The 16,046-nt window shown below is 35.1% G+C and overlaps 1 protein-coding gene and 1 pseudogene across 2 annotated transcripts; both read left to right on the top strand.

Annotated features, from left to right (window-relative positions):
- Positions 1–1,980: 1,980 nt before the first annotated feature.
- On the top strand, positions 1,981–3,410 carry LOC143562197 (uncharacterized). Its single transcript, XM_077050081.1, has 8 exons — positions 1,981–2,061; positions 2,147–2,279; positions 2,370–2,447; positions 2,539–2,592; positions 2,677–2,723; positions 2,830–2,934; positions 3,091–3,148; positions 3,230–3,410. Exons 1-8 carry the CDS (start codon positions 1,981–1,983, stop codon positions 3,244–3,246), a joined length of 573 nt encoding a protein of 190 aa, XP_076906196.1. The 3' UTR covers positions 3,247–3,410.
- A 4,282-nt stretch (positions 3,411–7,692) lies between these two features.
- LOC143562219 (uncharacterized) lies at positions 7,693–13,739 on the top strand (annotated as a pseudogene). Its single transcript, XR_013140446.1, has 20 exons — positions 7,693–7,745; positions 8,342–8,445; positions 8,771–8,857; positions 8,995–9,070; positions 9,159–9,232; positions 9,351–9,404; positions 9,519–9,578; positions 9,652–9,768; positions 9,851–9,945; positions 10,027–10,229; positions 10,318–10,394; positions 10,798–10,824; positions 11,083–11,186; positions 11,268–11,433; positions 11,529–11,651; positions 11,727–11,809; positions 11,895–12,036; positions 12,163–12,192; positions 12,744–12,814; positions 12,906–13,739. The product of XR_013140446.1 is annotated as an uncharacterized LOC143562219 (transcript).
- The last annotated feature ends 2,307 nt before the right edge of the window (positions 13,740–16,046 follow it).

Genomic DNA, 16,046 nt, shown 5'->3' with positions numbered 1-16,046 from the left:
TTGATGTATGTTATATTTTTATCTAAATAGTATTTAACCTTTTAAATATAACAAAAGTGTTATGATAAATACCAAATTAGGGCATGCATAATCAACAAAACACCACAGAAAATATAGTGAACTAGAGGTGGGCAAATAAACCGGTTAATCGAACCAACCCGAAAACTGAACCGAAACCGAACCGGTTTGAAACCGATTATGTATAAATTGATTTGGAACCGATTGAAACCGTAGGTTTGGAACCGGTTTGTAATTTTCTCCACCAAAACCGGTTCCAAACCGGTTAACCGAACTGAAACCGGCCAAAACCGGGCAAAAACCGGTCAAAACCCGAACCGAAACCGATCTTAACACTGTAAGAAACCAGTTTCAACCCGAACCGAAACCGATCATAAACCGGTTTTGAATTTTGTTGACTAAACCGAACCGGTTTTATCCCAAACCGGTTTTGAGTTTTAAACCGGTTTGCGAACCTCTATAGTGAACAGAGTAGAAAATAAACATAATCAAAGAAAATTAAATTACCTTCCAAGAAGGAAGAAGGTAGAAACTACTAGAACAAAAAAGGTGTATGGAAGGCATAAATAGGCTAAACACGTAACAGAAGTTAACATCACACAAAAGCATAAGACAAATACATTTGACAGGCGGTGCACATGTGAGGACACATACAGTACAATCACAAGTGGGTTAAAAATAGTGATCCAGCACTGCTTAATGAACTTGTACCCAAAGCATGAAAAATGGTACAAATTAGCTACAGTGAACTTTGTCTTACAAATAACATTTACTTCTTAAACTTATATATAATGATAAATACCATAACCAGAACTGGTTATTAACCGAAAGTCCAAAAAAACACTAGCACATAAACCGGTCCCAACCCAACCTGATTCTAACCGGTGGTTTCTAATTGGTTTTCTGTATTGATCATCAAACCGGTTAATCAAAACTGGGTTTTTAGGTTTTTTTTATATTGTTAAATTAAATAACGGTTAATTGGTTTCGGTTATAACCAAAATGGTTTGATAGAGTAGGATTTTCGAGATCTAAACAAAAGGTTAAATCGATTTGTGAACCACTAGGTCATAATGCAAGATTTAAGTTTTTTGGTTTTCACAATGAGTTTAGTTGGGTTTCAATTTTGTTAATACAGGCTTATTAATCTTTTTGTGGAATAATAGAGGACCCAAATAATGATTAAATCTGGCATTAAACTATGTGGCAAACGTTTCCTTCTTCTTATCTATGATCTATCTTTTTTTTTTTGGAACGACCGACTAAGTAATGCCGGGTCTTCTGTACGCGGCCCCCAATGGCTAAAGGTAGCCCGAGCCGGCCACGAGTCCGGACGGACGGAGCCCCTAGCGGTCCACCTATTGAGGGATTCCCCGGATAAAACCCAACCCCCACACCCGCCAAACGACACGACAGCGAGGAGTCGGTAAAACCGGGTGAGATCAGGACTCGAACCCTGACAAGCTAGGGTCGTCACTCATATCTCCCATTTAAATTAGTGATAGTGAGGTTTGAACTCCATACCTCTCACTAGTAAAGTGAGTGCTCCGCCATTGAGGCACAACCAATTTATATTTATGATCTATCTAAAATTCTAATGATTAATTAATTGATAATTATATATCTTGGGCTAGAATTTTTTCGGGCTGGGCTGGGTTCGTTTTTATTTTATTTTTGAGCTTTCGGATCCTTATAATAATTGACCTACTTATTACCAACCAAATAAATAACACCAGTCGTTAACTCATCGGCGTCCGTCTAGTCGATCGTCCACCTGAGCTCCGACGTCGTCCTACCAGGTAGCCGCCATTATCATTATCATTATCATATCAATCGGCAGTCTTGCTTAATTCAACTGTTTTCATATATCATAATGCTGTTAGATGTTAAACCCTAGACAGTTAGTTAACTGAGATTGTAATTGAAACTGGTGCTAGGGCTTGTGTTGTGTTGTTGGTTGAGATGGCTTGGAGGGGAAGAGGGAGGGTACGTGCTCAACCTTTCGGTCATCCTGCTAAACAAGAGCCTTTTCAAATTTATCCTGTAACTCCTTTTTCATTATTATTATTATTATTATTATTATCAAGTAGATATGTTATTATAATCTTAATCTTTCTTCTGTTTGCAGGAAATCAGTGAATATCCTGATGTGAATCTGAAACAAAAAGATGAATATAGGGACTTAATATTCATCAGTGATTATTTGCAAAAGTTTTGGAGGTCATCTCCCTATCATTTGGGTTCCATTCTTCCTCAAACTAGTAACCTTACTTACATATAACTCTTTCTTTCTGTCTGTCTGTCATCTCTAGTATTATTTATACATACATACATGAAACTTGTGGTGGCAGAAAACAATGATAAGAAGACAAATGAGCCACTTTTAGAGTATATGAAGATGACTGTTGATTTTGTTCCTGCTGAACTAGGTCCAAACTTTCTCATTTCAACTTTCTTTCCTATATTATCACTGTTTATGATTGTTTTCTAACATTAATTCATTAAATTCATCTCAAACAGCTTCTACGAAGGTCAGGCGCAGCAATAAGAAGGTCCGATGGGATCCGCAGTCAGGTTTGATAAATATTTGTAAATTATCAATTTTTACGACTCATAAGATTACAGAATTACCCTTCACGGTAATATTCTTTTGCGCAGACCTACAAAGATTGGATGTCTTTGAGAAGCTAGATCAAGGGGCTGAGGTAAATTTTCTATTTTTTCAAACGTATTTTAACCAATGCGTTTGTGTTTATTTATATGTTTTTTGAATAACAAGCGAATGTGAGTATTATACTATTAATATTTTAGGGTCAAGATGATGAAAAGGAAAAGAAAGAAGATGAAGATGGTAATGACGAGGATGATGAAATTGTTGAAGAGGAAGACGACGACAGTGGTGATGATTATGATAAGGTATATCTATTCTTTAACCTTTAATGAATTCACTACCAATATTTATTTTTGTTCATGAAAATAATAAAATTATTAAATTATTGAGAACAACTTATATTTAGCATAACACATACACATGCACATATGTATATAAATTTTAAATTTATGGGCACGCAGGGCCTTGATTTTGATGACGATGAAGATGACTTCAACATGGGGGAAGATACCGGTGGTGGTAAGCAATCTTTTCATTAATCTTCATCTGGGATTTTTGATTATTCATTTATTATTTGCTGATTTTTTTTTTGGGTTGCAGATGAGGGTTTTTACTAAAGGCTGCTTGCTCATGAGGAATTAAGTTAATAACTAGCCACTTATTGGTACGTATCTTGATCTGCATATGAGGTTGCTAGTTACTGAGAATGCAATGCTAGTTTTATAAGGTTGAGAACAATGAGGGGTATTACGGTCATTTTACTTAATTATAAGACCTTTTTATAGGGTATAAGTTTTGTTGATTTGTTTTTTTAAATTTCTTTGTTTATATTTTATGTTTAAAGGCTTATATTTTATGATTTTTAGTAGAGGTGGCAATATGAGTGGGTTGGGTTGGATTTGGGTGATGGGCTAGAATGGGTTTGGGTCAGGATGGATTTTTAAAATAAAGGGTTAGGATGGGTATGGGTCAAGATGGGTAAAGTTAATCCATCTTGGCCCAAGTAAAGGTTAAAATGCAAAGGGTTTCAAAAACCCCTCAAAAAAATATTCTAAAAATTTAATGAAAAATTAATAACTCAAAATATAAATTAGAAACGCAAAAACTAAAATAACTAAAATGTCTCCCCCGTCATCCTCGTTCATAAAAAAAAAAATCTCGGTTTCGTCTCGGCTCAAGTTCGGTTTTTTTCGGTTCATTTTTGCTTTTTTTTCGTTTCGGTATCTATTCGGTTTCAATGTTTTCAGTTTTTGTTAGGTTTTGATTTCTCGATTTTATTCGGTTTAGGATGGGTATGGGTCAAGATGGGTAAAGGTAACCCATCTTGAACTAAGTAAAGGTTAAAATACAAATGGTTTCAAAACCCTCAAAAAAATATTCAAAAAGTTAATAAAAAAATAATAACTCAAAATATAAATCGAAAACGCAAAAAGTAAAATAACTAAAATGTTTTCCCCGTCTTCCTCGTTCATTAAAAAAAACTCGGTTTTGTCTCAGTTCAGGTTCAGTTTTTTCAGTTTCTTTTTTCGCTTCGGTTTTGCTTTTATTTTTTTCATTTCAGTCGGTTTCGGTATATGTTCGGTTTCAATGGTTTCGGTTTTGATTTCTCGGTTTCTATTCAGTTCCGTGGGTTTTGTTTGAAACAAAATTGAACAAAGCTTGTTTTAGTCCATTCTAACCCATAAACAAACCCATTTTAACCTATAACCAAAAGTCACTAGCATCTATCTAACCCATCCTGACCTTCTTGCAAAATTCTTTTGATCCATCCTGACCCATCTCAATTTTAAAAGTTATCCACATTAACCCAAAGCAACCCATTTAGGTTTGTTTTGCCACCCTTAATTTTTAGACTTAGATTGAAAATTAAATATAAGGCACTAAAAGACCATAGGAACTGGTTTGAAGTGGAACCAACCAACTTCTTACCAGGTCTTTGATCTCAGTTTGTTTCTTTGTGTTTTTTGAATGAAATCTGGCCACTGCTTTCTTTATATCAATCAAAGCTGTTTAATTATATATTTTAGAGGGATATGAGCTGACAGCGATCCTCTGCTGAGCCATGGTCAAGACCATCAGCTCTTTTAATTACGCCCTGGTTACATGGTTTCAGACCTACTTTCGGTTCATCAACCAGACATGGGTTCCTGTCTTCTTAGGAATCAAGAATATAGAGGTACGAACCTATGGATGTATTTGAGGCATATGCTATCTTTCATGCTCAATGCTCAGCTTCAAGCCTTCAAGCTTGGAAAAGTTTATTTATTTGATTTGTACCAAATGATGTGATTTGTGTGAATCATTAAGTAGTTTGTTTTGATCGTTTTTAGGTATTTTTGTTTTTCAATAAATATGAGTCAATAAGAATGTTGTTTTAACGTTGTCCAAGGTCATTCGAGTAATGCTGAAACATTTTTGGTTTCTTCACTGTTGAATAAATGTTTTAAGAGGGGTGAAGCGTTACTCGAATGACCTTGGACAACGTTAAAACTTTCGAATTCATCTTAAAACTTTATGTCCTTTATGCATTGATAAAATTTGAGTCTCCATTCTTTAATTAACGTATTTACAGTGGATGTCCTCTATGGTTCTATGTATTACTTTCTAAACAAGCTCCGTCATTATGTCCTAACCCCAGTTATTTTTTTAGTTAAGTTTAACCACATGCCTAACCTGTGAGGATATATTGTAATTTCGCTTAACCTTTTTCATGAGAGGCGATGTTAATCCCTTCCACCATTGTTCAATCAATCTTCTCGATCAAAAAAATCTACCATCGATCTTCTCTCTCAAAAAAATCAGACGATTGATACCAGGCTTCGTCGATTAAACAGTTACTAGGGTAGCAATCAGTTTCACTTTTTGGTTGCAATAACCCATTAGTAAAAATTTTGTTCTGGGTATGGAAAGTGGCAATTTAATGTTTGGTCAAAGCTCATATATTAGAGACCAAGATTAGTATTCAACATAATTTGGTAAAAAGTCAAAATAAATGTAGCTGTACAGAGGAACTTTGAAGGCATTTAAACTGTGGAATAACACAATTGCAAGTCCATGACTGTTTGAATTTTAACAAATTTCCAGAATTGCCCTTAACAAATTTGAATGTTTTAGAAAGGGGAGTAATGCAATTGCAAACTGCATATAACATTGAATCTGCAATTTGACTTTAGAAGTTAAAGACAAGCTTGGATTTGGATTCTTTGTGTTAAACCAGTATCATACCAATTATCTTGGTTATTAAGCAATCTTAATGAGCTTGCATTCCACAATTCCACATTGTAGAACATAAAACTTTCCTGTGTATAGCTACATTTCTTTGACCCTTTTTTCCTTATTTTGACGAATGATATTGGTCCCTACCATATGAGCTTTGACCAAGATTAAATTGCCAAGGTTATGTTGTATATGAATTTTATTACCAGAACACTGAACCAATTCATGACGATGTTACCCTCATATGCTTGGTATGCGATTAAACTTAATCAGAAAAAATAACAAGCTTAGGGCAAAAGGACGTAGCCTATTTAGAAAGTAATACATGAATGACATCCACTGTACATATACATTAGTTAAAGGACAAAACCTGAAATTTAATCAAAACATAAAGAAAAAAAAGTACAATTCACTCTTTACAACAGTATAGGAAGTCAAACTAAAAAGAAAAGAAAAACTTCTAATGCTTCTTTTGATAATATTTAAACCTGTTCCAGACCCAGCCCTACTCTACCTGCGGGTACGGGCCGGGCTTTGGGTTTCTCCCCGGAACTGTACCCGAAATCGGAATTGATCTGGACCCGGTGGAACCAGTTCTACCAATACCCGGTCAAAACCCGACCCAACCCTGCCCGAAACCCGAAAAAACCCCGGAAAACCCGGTCAAATACCCGACTATACCTGGAACTGGGTTTGACTTTTGTTGACCATACCCGTAACCGGTTTCTACCCGGTTCCGGTTCCTGAAAATACCCAGTTTGTGCCCCTCTGTGTGCCCCCATTGTCGTTTAGTGTTTTCATTCATTAACGTAATCATAAGTTACTACTTGAACTTGTCGTAGATGCCACATTTCTCATTGGTTCGTGAATTTTGATGTTGTTTCGTACTTTTCTAAATAAACATTAGACATATTTGATTTTTTTTCTTTGTTATCTTTCAAAGTTTGAGTCAAACAAACCATGGTCTTGTTCGTGTAAATCCAAATCATATGTTATAGTTTCAAGTAAAGTTTCGACCCCTTAGTTTGTTACACTTTAAAAGCATTTGATTAAGCACTAAAGAACTTGCGACAACACATGTAATGATTGAGTGCATTTCTTTGAGTTATTTCACAGGTTTATCTTTCTGCTGTGGTATCATATCGAAACGCTGTTTACCATTAAATGAAAACTCGTTTGGTTTGTTACACTTTAAAAGTATTTGATTAAGCACTAAAGAACTTATGGGATAATAAACCTCCGATACAATAGTTGTAGTTTTGAAAACATTTAGTATACTGGCAATTTCTATAATAATAGCCCAACTCATGGGAGGAAATGGAGTAATCTTAATCTCATCCGAACAACTCAAAAATAATATTAATAAGAAACGTAATTAAAATTTCTTTTTGTTATATAGTTTTTTCAAATGTGTCACATGACATATTCCATCTCGTACATATGTTCGTCCAAATTCAGACATAATGCATATAAACTTTTGAAAACATTAAACTTTTCTGCTACTTATCACATAATATTCGATCCTAACGGCTCCACTGAAACGCGTAAATACCCGTTTCCAAATACCAAATAGAAAATTTGTAAAACAAATTTGTTTTTATGGAAAATAATTGTGGTCAGTGAGATTAAACTTTGGAATTTGAAAATGGATCGATGGACATAATAAGATAACTGCAACAATACCCGCGATTACAGGTTTGGTTATCTCTTCATTTGAATCCAATTATCTTGAATCCGATCCTATCTAGGGTTTCAATCACCAGAAAATAACATAACATAACATTGCGTTGCTTCAATTGCTAGGGTTTGGACCTGATCTATAATCTCTACGTTTCCGATCTGAATTCAATTACAATACAAGATGTTTTGGCGTATGACCGGCTTGTCCACCACGTCTCCGGTAAATCCTCCTCCTACACTTTCATTTTATTTATAACAATTGCTTAGGTGCCTTGAGGTATCGTTAGATCCTAGGGTTAGCTTACTTACTATTTAATCTAATTATTATTATTACTAGTTTCTGTATTGATAAGGAATTGAAATAAGATGATGTGCTTTTGATGATAGTTTTAGTTTTAGGATATAATTGTGGTTTTGAAATTTCACAAGTTGAGCTTATCTTTGTGTCTTGAATTTAGTGTTATTCAAGGTTTGGGGGTTTCTTATTTCTGATTGCGTCTGTAGAAACGAATCGCATCGAACGGATTGTTTTGTAATTGAAAACTGTGATTATAGGTAGCCTCTGAATCATTCAGCATGCCTCTGAAACTTAATCATTAAGAGGTGTAACCAAACACACTATACCTCTGACCGATTTAGAGGTAGCCTATTAATGGAATCATTAAGAGGCTACCAAACAACCCCTAAGGAAAGTTAAAGTAGGATTTGATTGCCATATTATTTTCTTTGTGATCTGAATCATTTATCTATGATAAGTTTTGATGCCATTCGCTTTGTCTTAAATAGTTGCAAAATATCATACTTTTGTAATTCCAGGTGGACACAATTTTGGACAAGGAAAATTATACTCTAGAGGAGCTTATAGATGAGGATGAAATAATACAAGAATGCAAAGCTATTAATAACCGACTTATCAATTTGTAAGTCCCATAACTTGAGCTTATATAGTGGTTCATACACTCAGATGTAACGCCAGTTGCTTCATGTTTTGCTTAAGCTATCATGATCTGTTTTTGTTTCATGGTAGACAGCTTGTTGCTTTTGCAAATTGTGAGCTAGGTTTGAGGCATTGTTTAATTATAATATTATGTAATATCTGGGTTGAGTTTCATGTATGCATATTAGTTCTTGGTTCTGATAATGAAATAATTGCACATATAAATATGCAATATAATATCTGAATCCAAACCATTGTAATTGTGCTGCACACTCATAGTCAATGGTACTTTTAACTGTCAATTGCAGTTTGAGGCAACGAAATCAAATTGAACAACTTGTTTGCTACATAGTGGAAGAACCTCCTGAAGATGCTGACAAGGGGCGAACATTTAAGTAGGTTTTTGTGGACCATCAAGTAAAATAAGTTTCTTCAAATGCTTTCATCTTAGTAGACTGTTAAGCCACCCTATTCTTGTATTTCTGTGCTTATAAGCATTAGCAATCTGATAAAAAGTATTATTGCGTTCTAGGTTTCCTTTTATTGCTTGTGAGATCTTTACCTGTGAAGTTGATATCATTCTCAATGCCTTAGTGGAGGATGATCAGGTACAGCCAATTGATCTTTCTTTTTCTTTCAAGTTGTTTTGAAAATTTTAATTGTGAAATAAGTTGTTAATATATTTATTTGTTGTAGTTGATGAACATGCTGTTCTCCTTCCTTAACCCAGACACCCTCATAGTACTCTACTTGCTGGCTATTTTAGTAAAGTAAGTTCATTCAATCGTCATTTTGACTTTTTTTATGGTACATTACTCTGTCACATATGCATTATTTTTAGTTTTAATTTGCTTGTTCAGTAGCTGATGCTTTGTTATTGTTCTATAGGTTGTTGTATGCCTGCTGTTGCGAAAGACAGTTCCTTTAATGAACTATATTCAAGTATGTTACAAGTTAATTTGTATTTGAAGTTTGAACTTTACTTAAGTGTATACTCTTTTTTGGTATAATATATCCGGTTCACTCAAGCATCTAAGTTTATGGTTTGCTGGGCAGGCTCGTCAGGATATTATCCATAAGCTAGTTGACTTGATAGGAATTACATCCATTATGGAGGTGAATTTTAAGCTCTAACATACTACTTTTAACCATCGTGTCATCATCCCATCTAAATATTATTATTATACAGGTTCTTATTCGTCTGATTGGTGCTGTTGAACACCTTTACACAAGCTATTTAGAATCAATGCAGTGGCTAGAAGATACAGATTTGTTGGAGATGATTGTTGATAAGTTTAGTTCCACGGTAATATAAATTAGTTTTATATACTTTTGGGCAGTTTGGATATATGAACTAATAACTAAATTTATCAACTTAATTGTTGAAGGATTGTCCTGAAGTGCATGCCAATGCAGCAGAAGCACTTTGTGCTATAACTAGATATGCTCCTCCAGGACTAGCCGCTAAAATATCCAGCCCAAGGTGACAGTTTGCATTGTAAAGTCTACCTTATATTATTTATGAACAAATGAACATTTAACGTTTTAATATCTGCTTTTACAGTTTTATAGCAAGATTATTTCGTCATGCTTTGGAGGAGTCACGGCCAAAGTCAGTTTTGGTTCATTCATTGTCTGTATGCATATCTTTGTTGGATCCTAAAAGGCAAACATCAGGGACATTCTACATTTTCAATCGCCAATCGACACATGGATCTGTGGTAACAGCAAAACCTGAAACCGTTGAAGGCATGTTGGAGAGCCTAGGTATTGTCATGCTGAGTCAGCTTTTGAAACTTTAATAAAATTCCATTTTTTAATGCATTCAGTTATATTTTGGTATTAAAATGTACAGGAAGTTTGTTAAAGCTGTTGGATGTTTCAGCAGAAGAAAATGTATTATTTACAACATATGGAAAATTACAACGCCCTGCTTGCGGTGCGCACATATAATGTATATATGTGTGAACCCTTGGTGGGCAAAAGTAAAATTGCACTAATTTTGACGTTATTTTACTAATCACGTGAAAATAACGTTAAAAGTGGCGGAAGGTTAATCAGGCATCATGTGGTGGCGTTGATAGCCGAAAGACAAGGGCACATGCACCAATCAGCCGGTGTCCCGATGATTGAGTGTTATGTGTCTTATGTCCAAGGCTTGATTCAAAACTACTATCGAGCCGGGGGTCTCACCGGAAGCAGCCTCTCTATCCCTATGGGATAGAGGTAAGGCTGTCTACATCTTACCCTCCTCAGACCCTACCATAGCATTGCTATTGGTGGGATATACTGAGTACGATGATGATGATGATGATGATGATATGGAAAATTACAGCCACCTCTTGGGAAAAATCGCCTAAAGGTTATCTTTGTACTTTAGCTTTTATCACTAAAATTGTTTTTTAGTGTTTGATTATGTCCTTAAACTTAACAAATTTTGTGATTTGGTTCTTTTGTTGCATGATTAAGCTCTTAAACTTTATAAACAGGACTCTTTTATGCAAAAAAAACCTATTTATGTGAAAACTTAGCAAAACTCCACAGGGTTTTGACATTACTCTAAAACTTGAAGGGTAAAAATGTAAAATAACTGATTGATTTTAACAATGTAAACTTTCAGATCATAGAATTCATCTCAGTTCTAATGACTGTAAGTAGTGAAGCTGCTGAGAAGGAGTTGATCCGCCTTGGTGCGTTAAAACGTATTCTAGAATTATTTTTTGAGTAAGCGTCTCCCAATCTCCAGATATATTATATGAAAATGTATCCATATGTATTAACACAGCTATGTTTTGATGAAATTAGGTATCCATACAACAACTTTATTCATCACCACATTGAGCAGATGATAGATATTTGCATTGAAAGCAAGAACACTTCACTGATTCAGCATATCCTTGAAACATGCCATCTTGTCAGAAAAATTCTTGATGCCGAGAAGAATTGTGCATTGAGTTCAGATCCAAAGAATGTAATAACGTGCTACCTTTTTTTATATATATATAATTGTCACGTTTGTTATTATACAAATATTTCATAGTTGACCGAGTTTAGTCAATGTTACAGCCAACACTCCCTGCAGAGGGAAGAACGCCACCTAGGATTGGGAATGTTGGACACATGACACGTATAGCAAACAAACTTATTGAACAAGGGGCTAACAATAGCTACATACAGTCATATTTGCAGGTTTTCTCATTTTCTGTGGTTTTGTATTTTGAATAAAATAGTTTCCTTGCATTTAAAATGATTACATTTTGACAGGGTGATAATGAATGGGTAGAGTGGAACACTGAGGTACTAACTAAACGCAACGCGCTTGAAAACGTCTACCAGTGGGCGTGCGGGTGGGTATTTAAGTAATTTATTATCGGTTTTATGTTACAGTTTATGCATTATTGTAATTGTTTGTTTATACAATGAAATTAACAGGAGACCCACTACACTTCATGATCGTGGTCGAGATAGTGATGATGATGATTATCAAGATAGAGACTATGACGTGGCAACTTTAGCCAATAATTTAAGCCAGGCGTTCCGATATGGTATCTATGAAAATGATGATAACGATGAGGTATGACAAATTAGTCATGCTCTTGCATTTATTTCTTATTACTTTTTCTTTAATTTTCTTTTGAATGTTTGTTTTATTTTGGGCCGCTGATTATTTTTGTTTATTTTTTTTTTCTACTTTGTTCAGGCTCATGGCTCACTAGGAAGAGATGATGAGGTATGCACCACTAAGTTTTTATAGTGTATGATATTGGGTATGTTTGGCAAAACTAGCTGGTAGTTTTAGCTTGAAGCTGGTGGCTGGAAGCTGGTAGCTGTAGCTTTTTAGATATATTTAGATGTTTGGCAGAGTAGCTGGAGCTTTTAACAAAATGTATAAAATGACCAAAATGGGCATAACTAAAAATAATAATATTAAATGTACTTATTTTGGAAGGTTATTTAAGTAATTAAAATACTAAAAGCTTGTAGCTTTCTAAACGCTACTAGTAGGAGCTTCAAGCTTTAAGCTTTTTCTCATGACCTAAAAGCTTCAAGCTCCCTTCAACCAAACAAGGCTTTTAATTTAGTATGAGCTTTTTCTTAAAAGCTTGAAGCCTTGAAGCTTGAAGCCCCTAAAAGCTCCTTGCCAAACATACCCATTATGTTCCGAATCCTAATTAACGATTATCATCATTACTGAAGTGAATTATTAAATTCTTCAAATTTAATATTTTATACATTTTATAATATCACCATTATACCCTCTCTTTCTCTTTACACGTGCAGGATGTTTACTTTGATGATGAATCTGCTGAAGTGGTCATATCTTCACTACGACTGGGAGATGATCAACAAGGGTATGATAATTATTTTGTTTTATCGAAGAAGTTGAAATTAAAATAAAAAGTTAGAAAATTACTATTTTAACCTTTTGAATGCTTGTTTCAGCGGGTCGCTTTTCACAAACTCAAACTGGTTTGCTTTCGAGGAGGAGAGGACAGCTCCTGAGCAATCAACTAGTACAGTAGCTTCACCGTCACCTAACACCGACAGCACTACTGGCGGCAATGGTGGTGGTGATGACGTGGTTACTTCCAATGAAAATGATAAAGAGTTGGTTGATCCTGCAACATCTGAGGCCCCTGAGTCAAAACAGGAGCCGGATGATTCAGCCATCGGTAAGTCAACTGACGAGTCAACACCAAGTGAGAGTGATAAGCCAGCCGAATGGGTTGAATGGAGAGAAGCGGTTGAACCAGAACCATCGGTTATGACCACCGAGCCTGCTGAAACATCTCAGGCTGCAACTGATGACCTCCCCAATGGTGATCTTGAAGTTAAACCAATGGATGATATCGCTACTGATCTCCCTAACAAAGTGGAGGCTTCTCCGCCACCTACCGTCACTGACGCACCAGAGACGGTGGCTGAAAGTGGCGGTAAAACCGATGTTGGAGTAAGCCCACCGGAGTAATAATGGAAATATGCCGGGTCGGACTTTTTAAACCTTTCAAAATCGTGAAAGCATTGTTCTGGTTGTAGGACAAAGGATAAATGGTAAGACGTTTTTTTGTGTAATTCAGACTAATGATGTACATTATTGACGGGGCATACGGTCGGAATAGAGATAGTGATTCTTTCTTGCTCGAGTCGGTTTACCAAATTGTCACTCCGGTGACCTGAAAATGGGTTTTCCGCTGTTGCAGTTCTTATTAGAAGATTCTCTTGCCAAATGTTTGTATGTTAGAACGTCTTGTGCTACTTTACATCGTTAAGATTCTCAATGTCTAAGGTTTCAGTAATGGGTTATTATAAAATCAGATAAATCTTAATTTTGGTGTTTATTGTTAATCTTATTAGAGCCTAAGAGGTGTCAATTTATTTTTATATCTTTTTTTTAAGACGTTTTATTTAATTTTTATATATAAATTATTTTTGTATAAATGTTTTTGGTCAGCATACTAAGACTAACTAGTCTGAAAATATTTACTTATTATTTTAATTGTGTAGATTATTGATATTTATCATCTTATATTTTTAAAATATATAAAGTTAAGAGAACATTTTTACCACATAGTAAATTGTAGTTAGCTACTCACGTATGTTCTCCTATTTGTAGCACGCTAATTGTTCGTGTTAACTGTCGCATGCCAAATGATTTAGTTATATATTGATTTGACCCGAGCCAAACTACGTACTGGATCGGATTGAAAAAAATATATATATTGCTTGTAGCATGTCAATTGTTCGTGTTAACTGTTTTAAAACGGTGAACCGGATAGAAAAAAAATTATATGTTGATTTGACCCGACCTGAATTAACAAGCACATCGAAAAATTTTTTATATGCCGATAGTAAACTAAGAACGAACCCAAAAAATTTCCGACCCCTGTGAAAAAATTTTCTACATCCGCCACTGTTCATACCCTAAGTCCCTAACAAAATTCACAAATCTAGACACACAAAAAAAAAAAAAAAAATCGTTGGTTACCTTAAAAAAGAGAGATGATGAAGCCTTGATCTGCATATGGTGTAATGCATGATCTATTTTAATTTGTTGTGGTCTATGTTATATTTGAAATACATAAAAGAAATATCAAACAAAGCTTTCCTTTGCGATTATCTTTATAAACATGTGTATATTGTCTAGAAAAAACCTTTACATTGAAGTGGATTTATTCCAATCAAAAAGTGCATATGCACACCATTTGCAAAAAAAAAAAAAAAAACCCACATTATGTCATTTTTCAATACATATTAGCAAAGTCTTTTCTTAACATACCAAATTACTGTTTCCTTTAGAGATACCAAGGTATAACCAGGTCACCAAGAAAAAGTCAACAATCTAACTTTAGGGTGAGATACAATTGTAGTTGCCTGTTTCCAAGCACCACATTCGTCGCCCCAAGAGTCGTCAAAGTGTGTTTACTAAAGAACAGAAGATGCAAAGTAAATAACTTAACACGTGGAGGAAGCTGAACTCATAAGAAAGCATTACTGCAGCAGCTACAACATACTTATGTTAAGCACAAAAACAAACAAATAGTGAAACTGGGTGTGATAGGAAAGTTGCAAAATATTATATATAATAATAATTATTATTATTATTGTTTATGAATTTCCAAAAGAACAGAGATGGTAATTGAGTAGATGTTATGTTAGAATACAATCGGATTCACTTATAATTCTCTAGAGTGTTATCATTAATATTGCCATTGCTAGTGAGCTAGAGTGGCAAAGAATAGAACATCAAACAAATTAATATATATGAACGTTATTAACGCAAAACACAACGATAAAACGCAAAACAATAAAGAATAAAACGCGAGGTTAAACCAAGACAACAAGCCATGGTTACATGCGCTCATACAACTTGAATCACGATTCAAATGCCAAAATCCTAACGAGTACGTTCCACCCAAACACCCAGAAAGCAATTTCCAGTTAAGGCTACGTGGACAAAGACGAACCCTTGCACAATCGGACACGTACGTACACCAAGGCTCTACAGACAAAATCAGACGCATTACAGGTAATATGTCAAGAACAACCATGTATATATGTAAATATCATAATCTCAATGCAAATTTCGAACGAATCTTCCATGAGTGGAATGCCTATTTCCAACATTTTCCTTTACGAACACCCCTACCGACCGTGGAGGCCACGATTGTTAATTGTAGAGGGCGGTTCAAGAACAAGAAAAACTGTGGGCAAGATCACTAGGCAAGCACAACTATCTCTGTGGACATTTGGACCTTGGTCCAAAAGTCTATAGTAATGTTGCTGATTACGTCATTGACGATGTGAACCTAAATTTCTTCAAACACTGGAAAGAGTTGATCGGTGCTCAACATTATTGGCAATCTAATTGCAAGGTTTTAGGAGGAATTCCATGTACTATAGGCGTGGGGTCATCATACTCAGTGTCCTTCGGAACATGAAGGCCTCAACGAGTGGACATATGAAAATACAGCATTCATCTTCCTCCAAGAATCCCTGTTCTCCCCCCTACTGAGAAAATAATCCAAAATTTCCCGTTAATCCAATAAGGGCAGGGCTTCCGAGAATTGAAAAAAAATTTGGCCG

The sequence above is a fragment of the Bidens hawaiensis genome, unplaced genomic scaffold (genome assembly GCF_021521415.1).
Source record: "Bidens hawaiensis isolate Kalapana, Puna unplaced genomic scaffold, B.hawaiensis_p1.1 tig00020919_1, whole genome shotgun sequence".
Classification (NCBI taxonomy): Eukaryota; Viridiplantae; Streptophyta; class Magnoliopsida; order Asterales; family Asteraceae; genus Bidens; species Bidens hawaiensis.
This window is presented reverse-complemented; position numbering and strand designations above follow the sequence as displayed.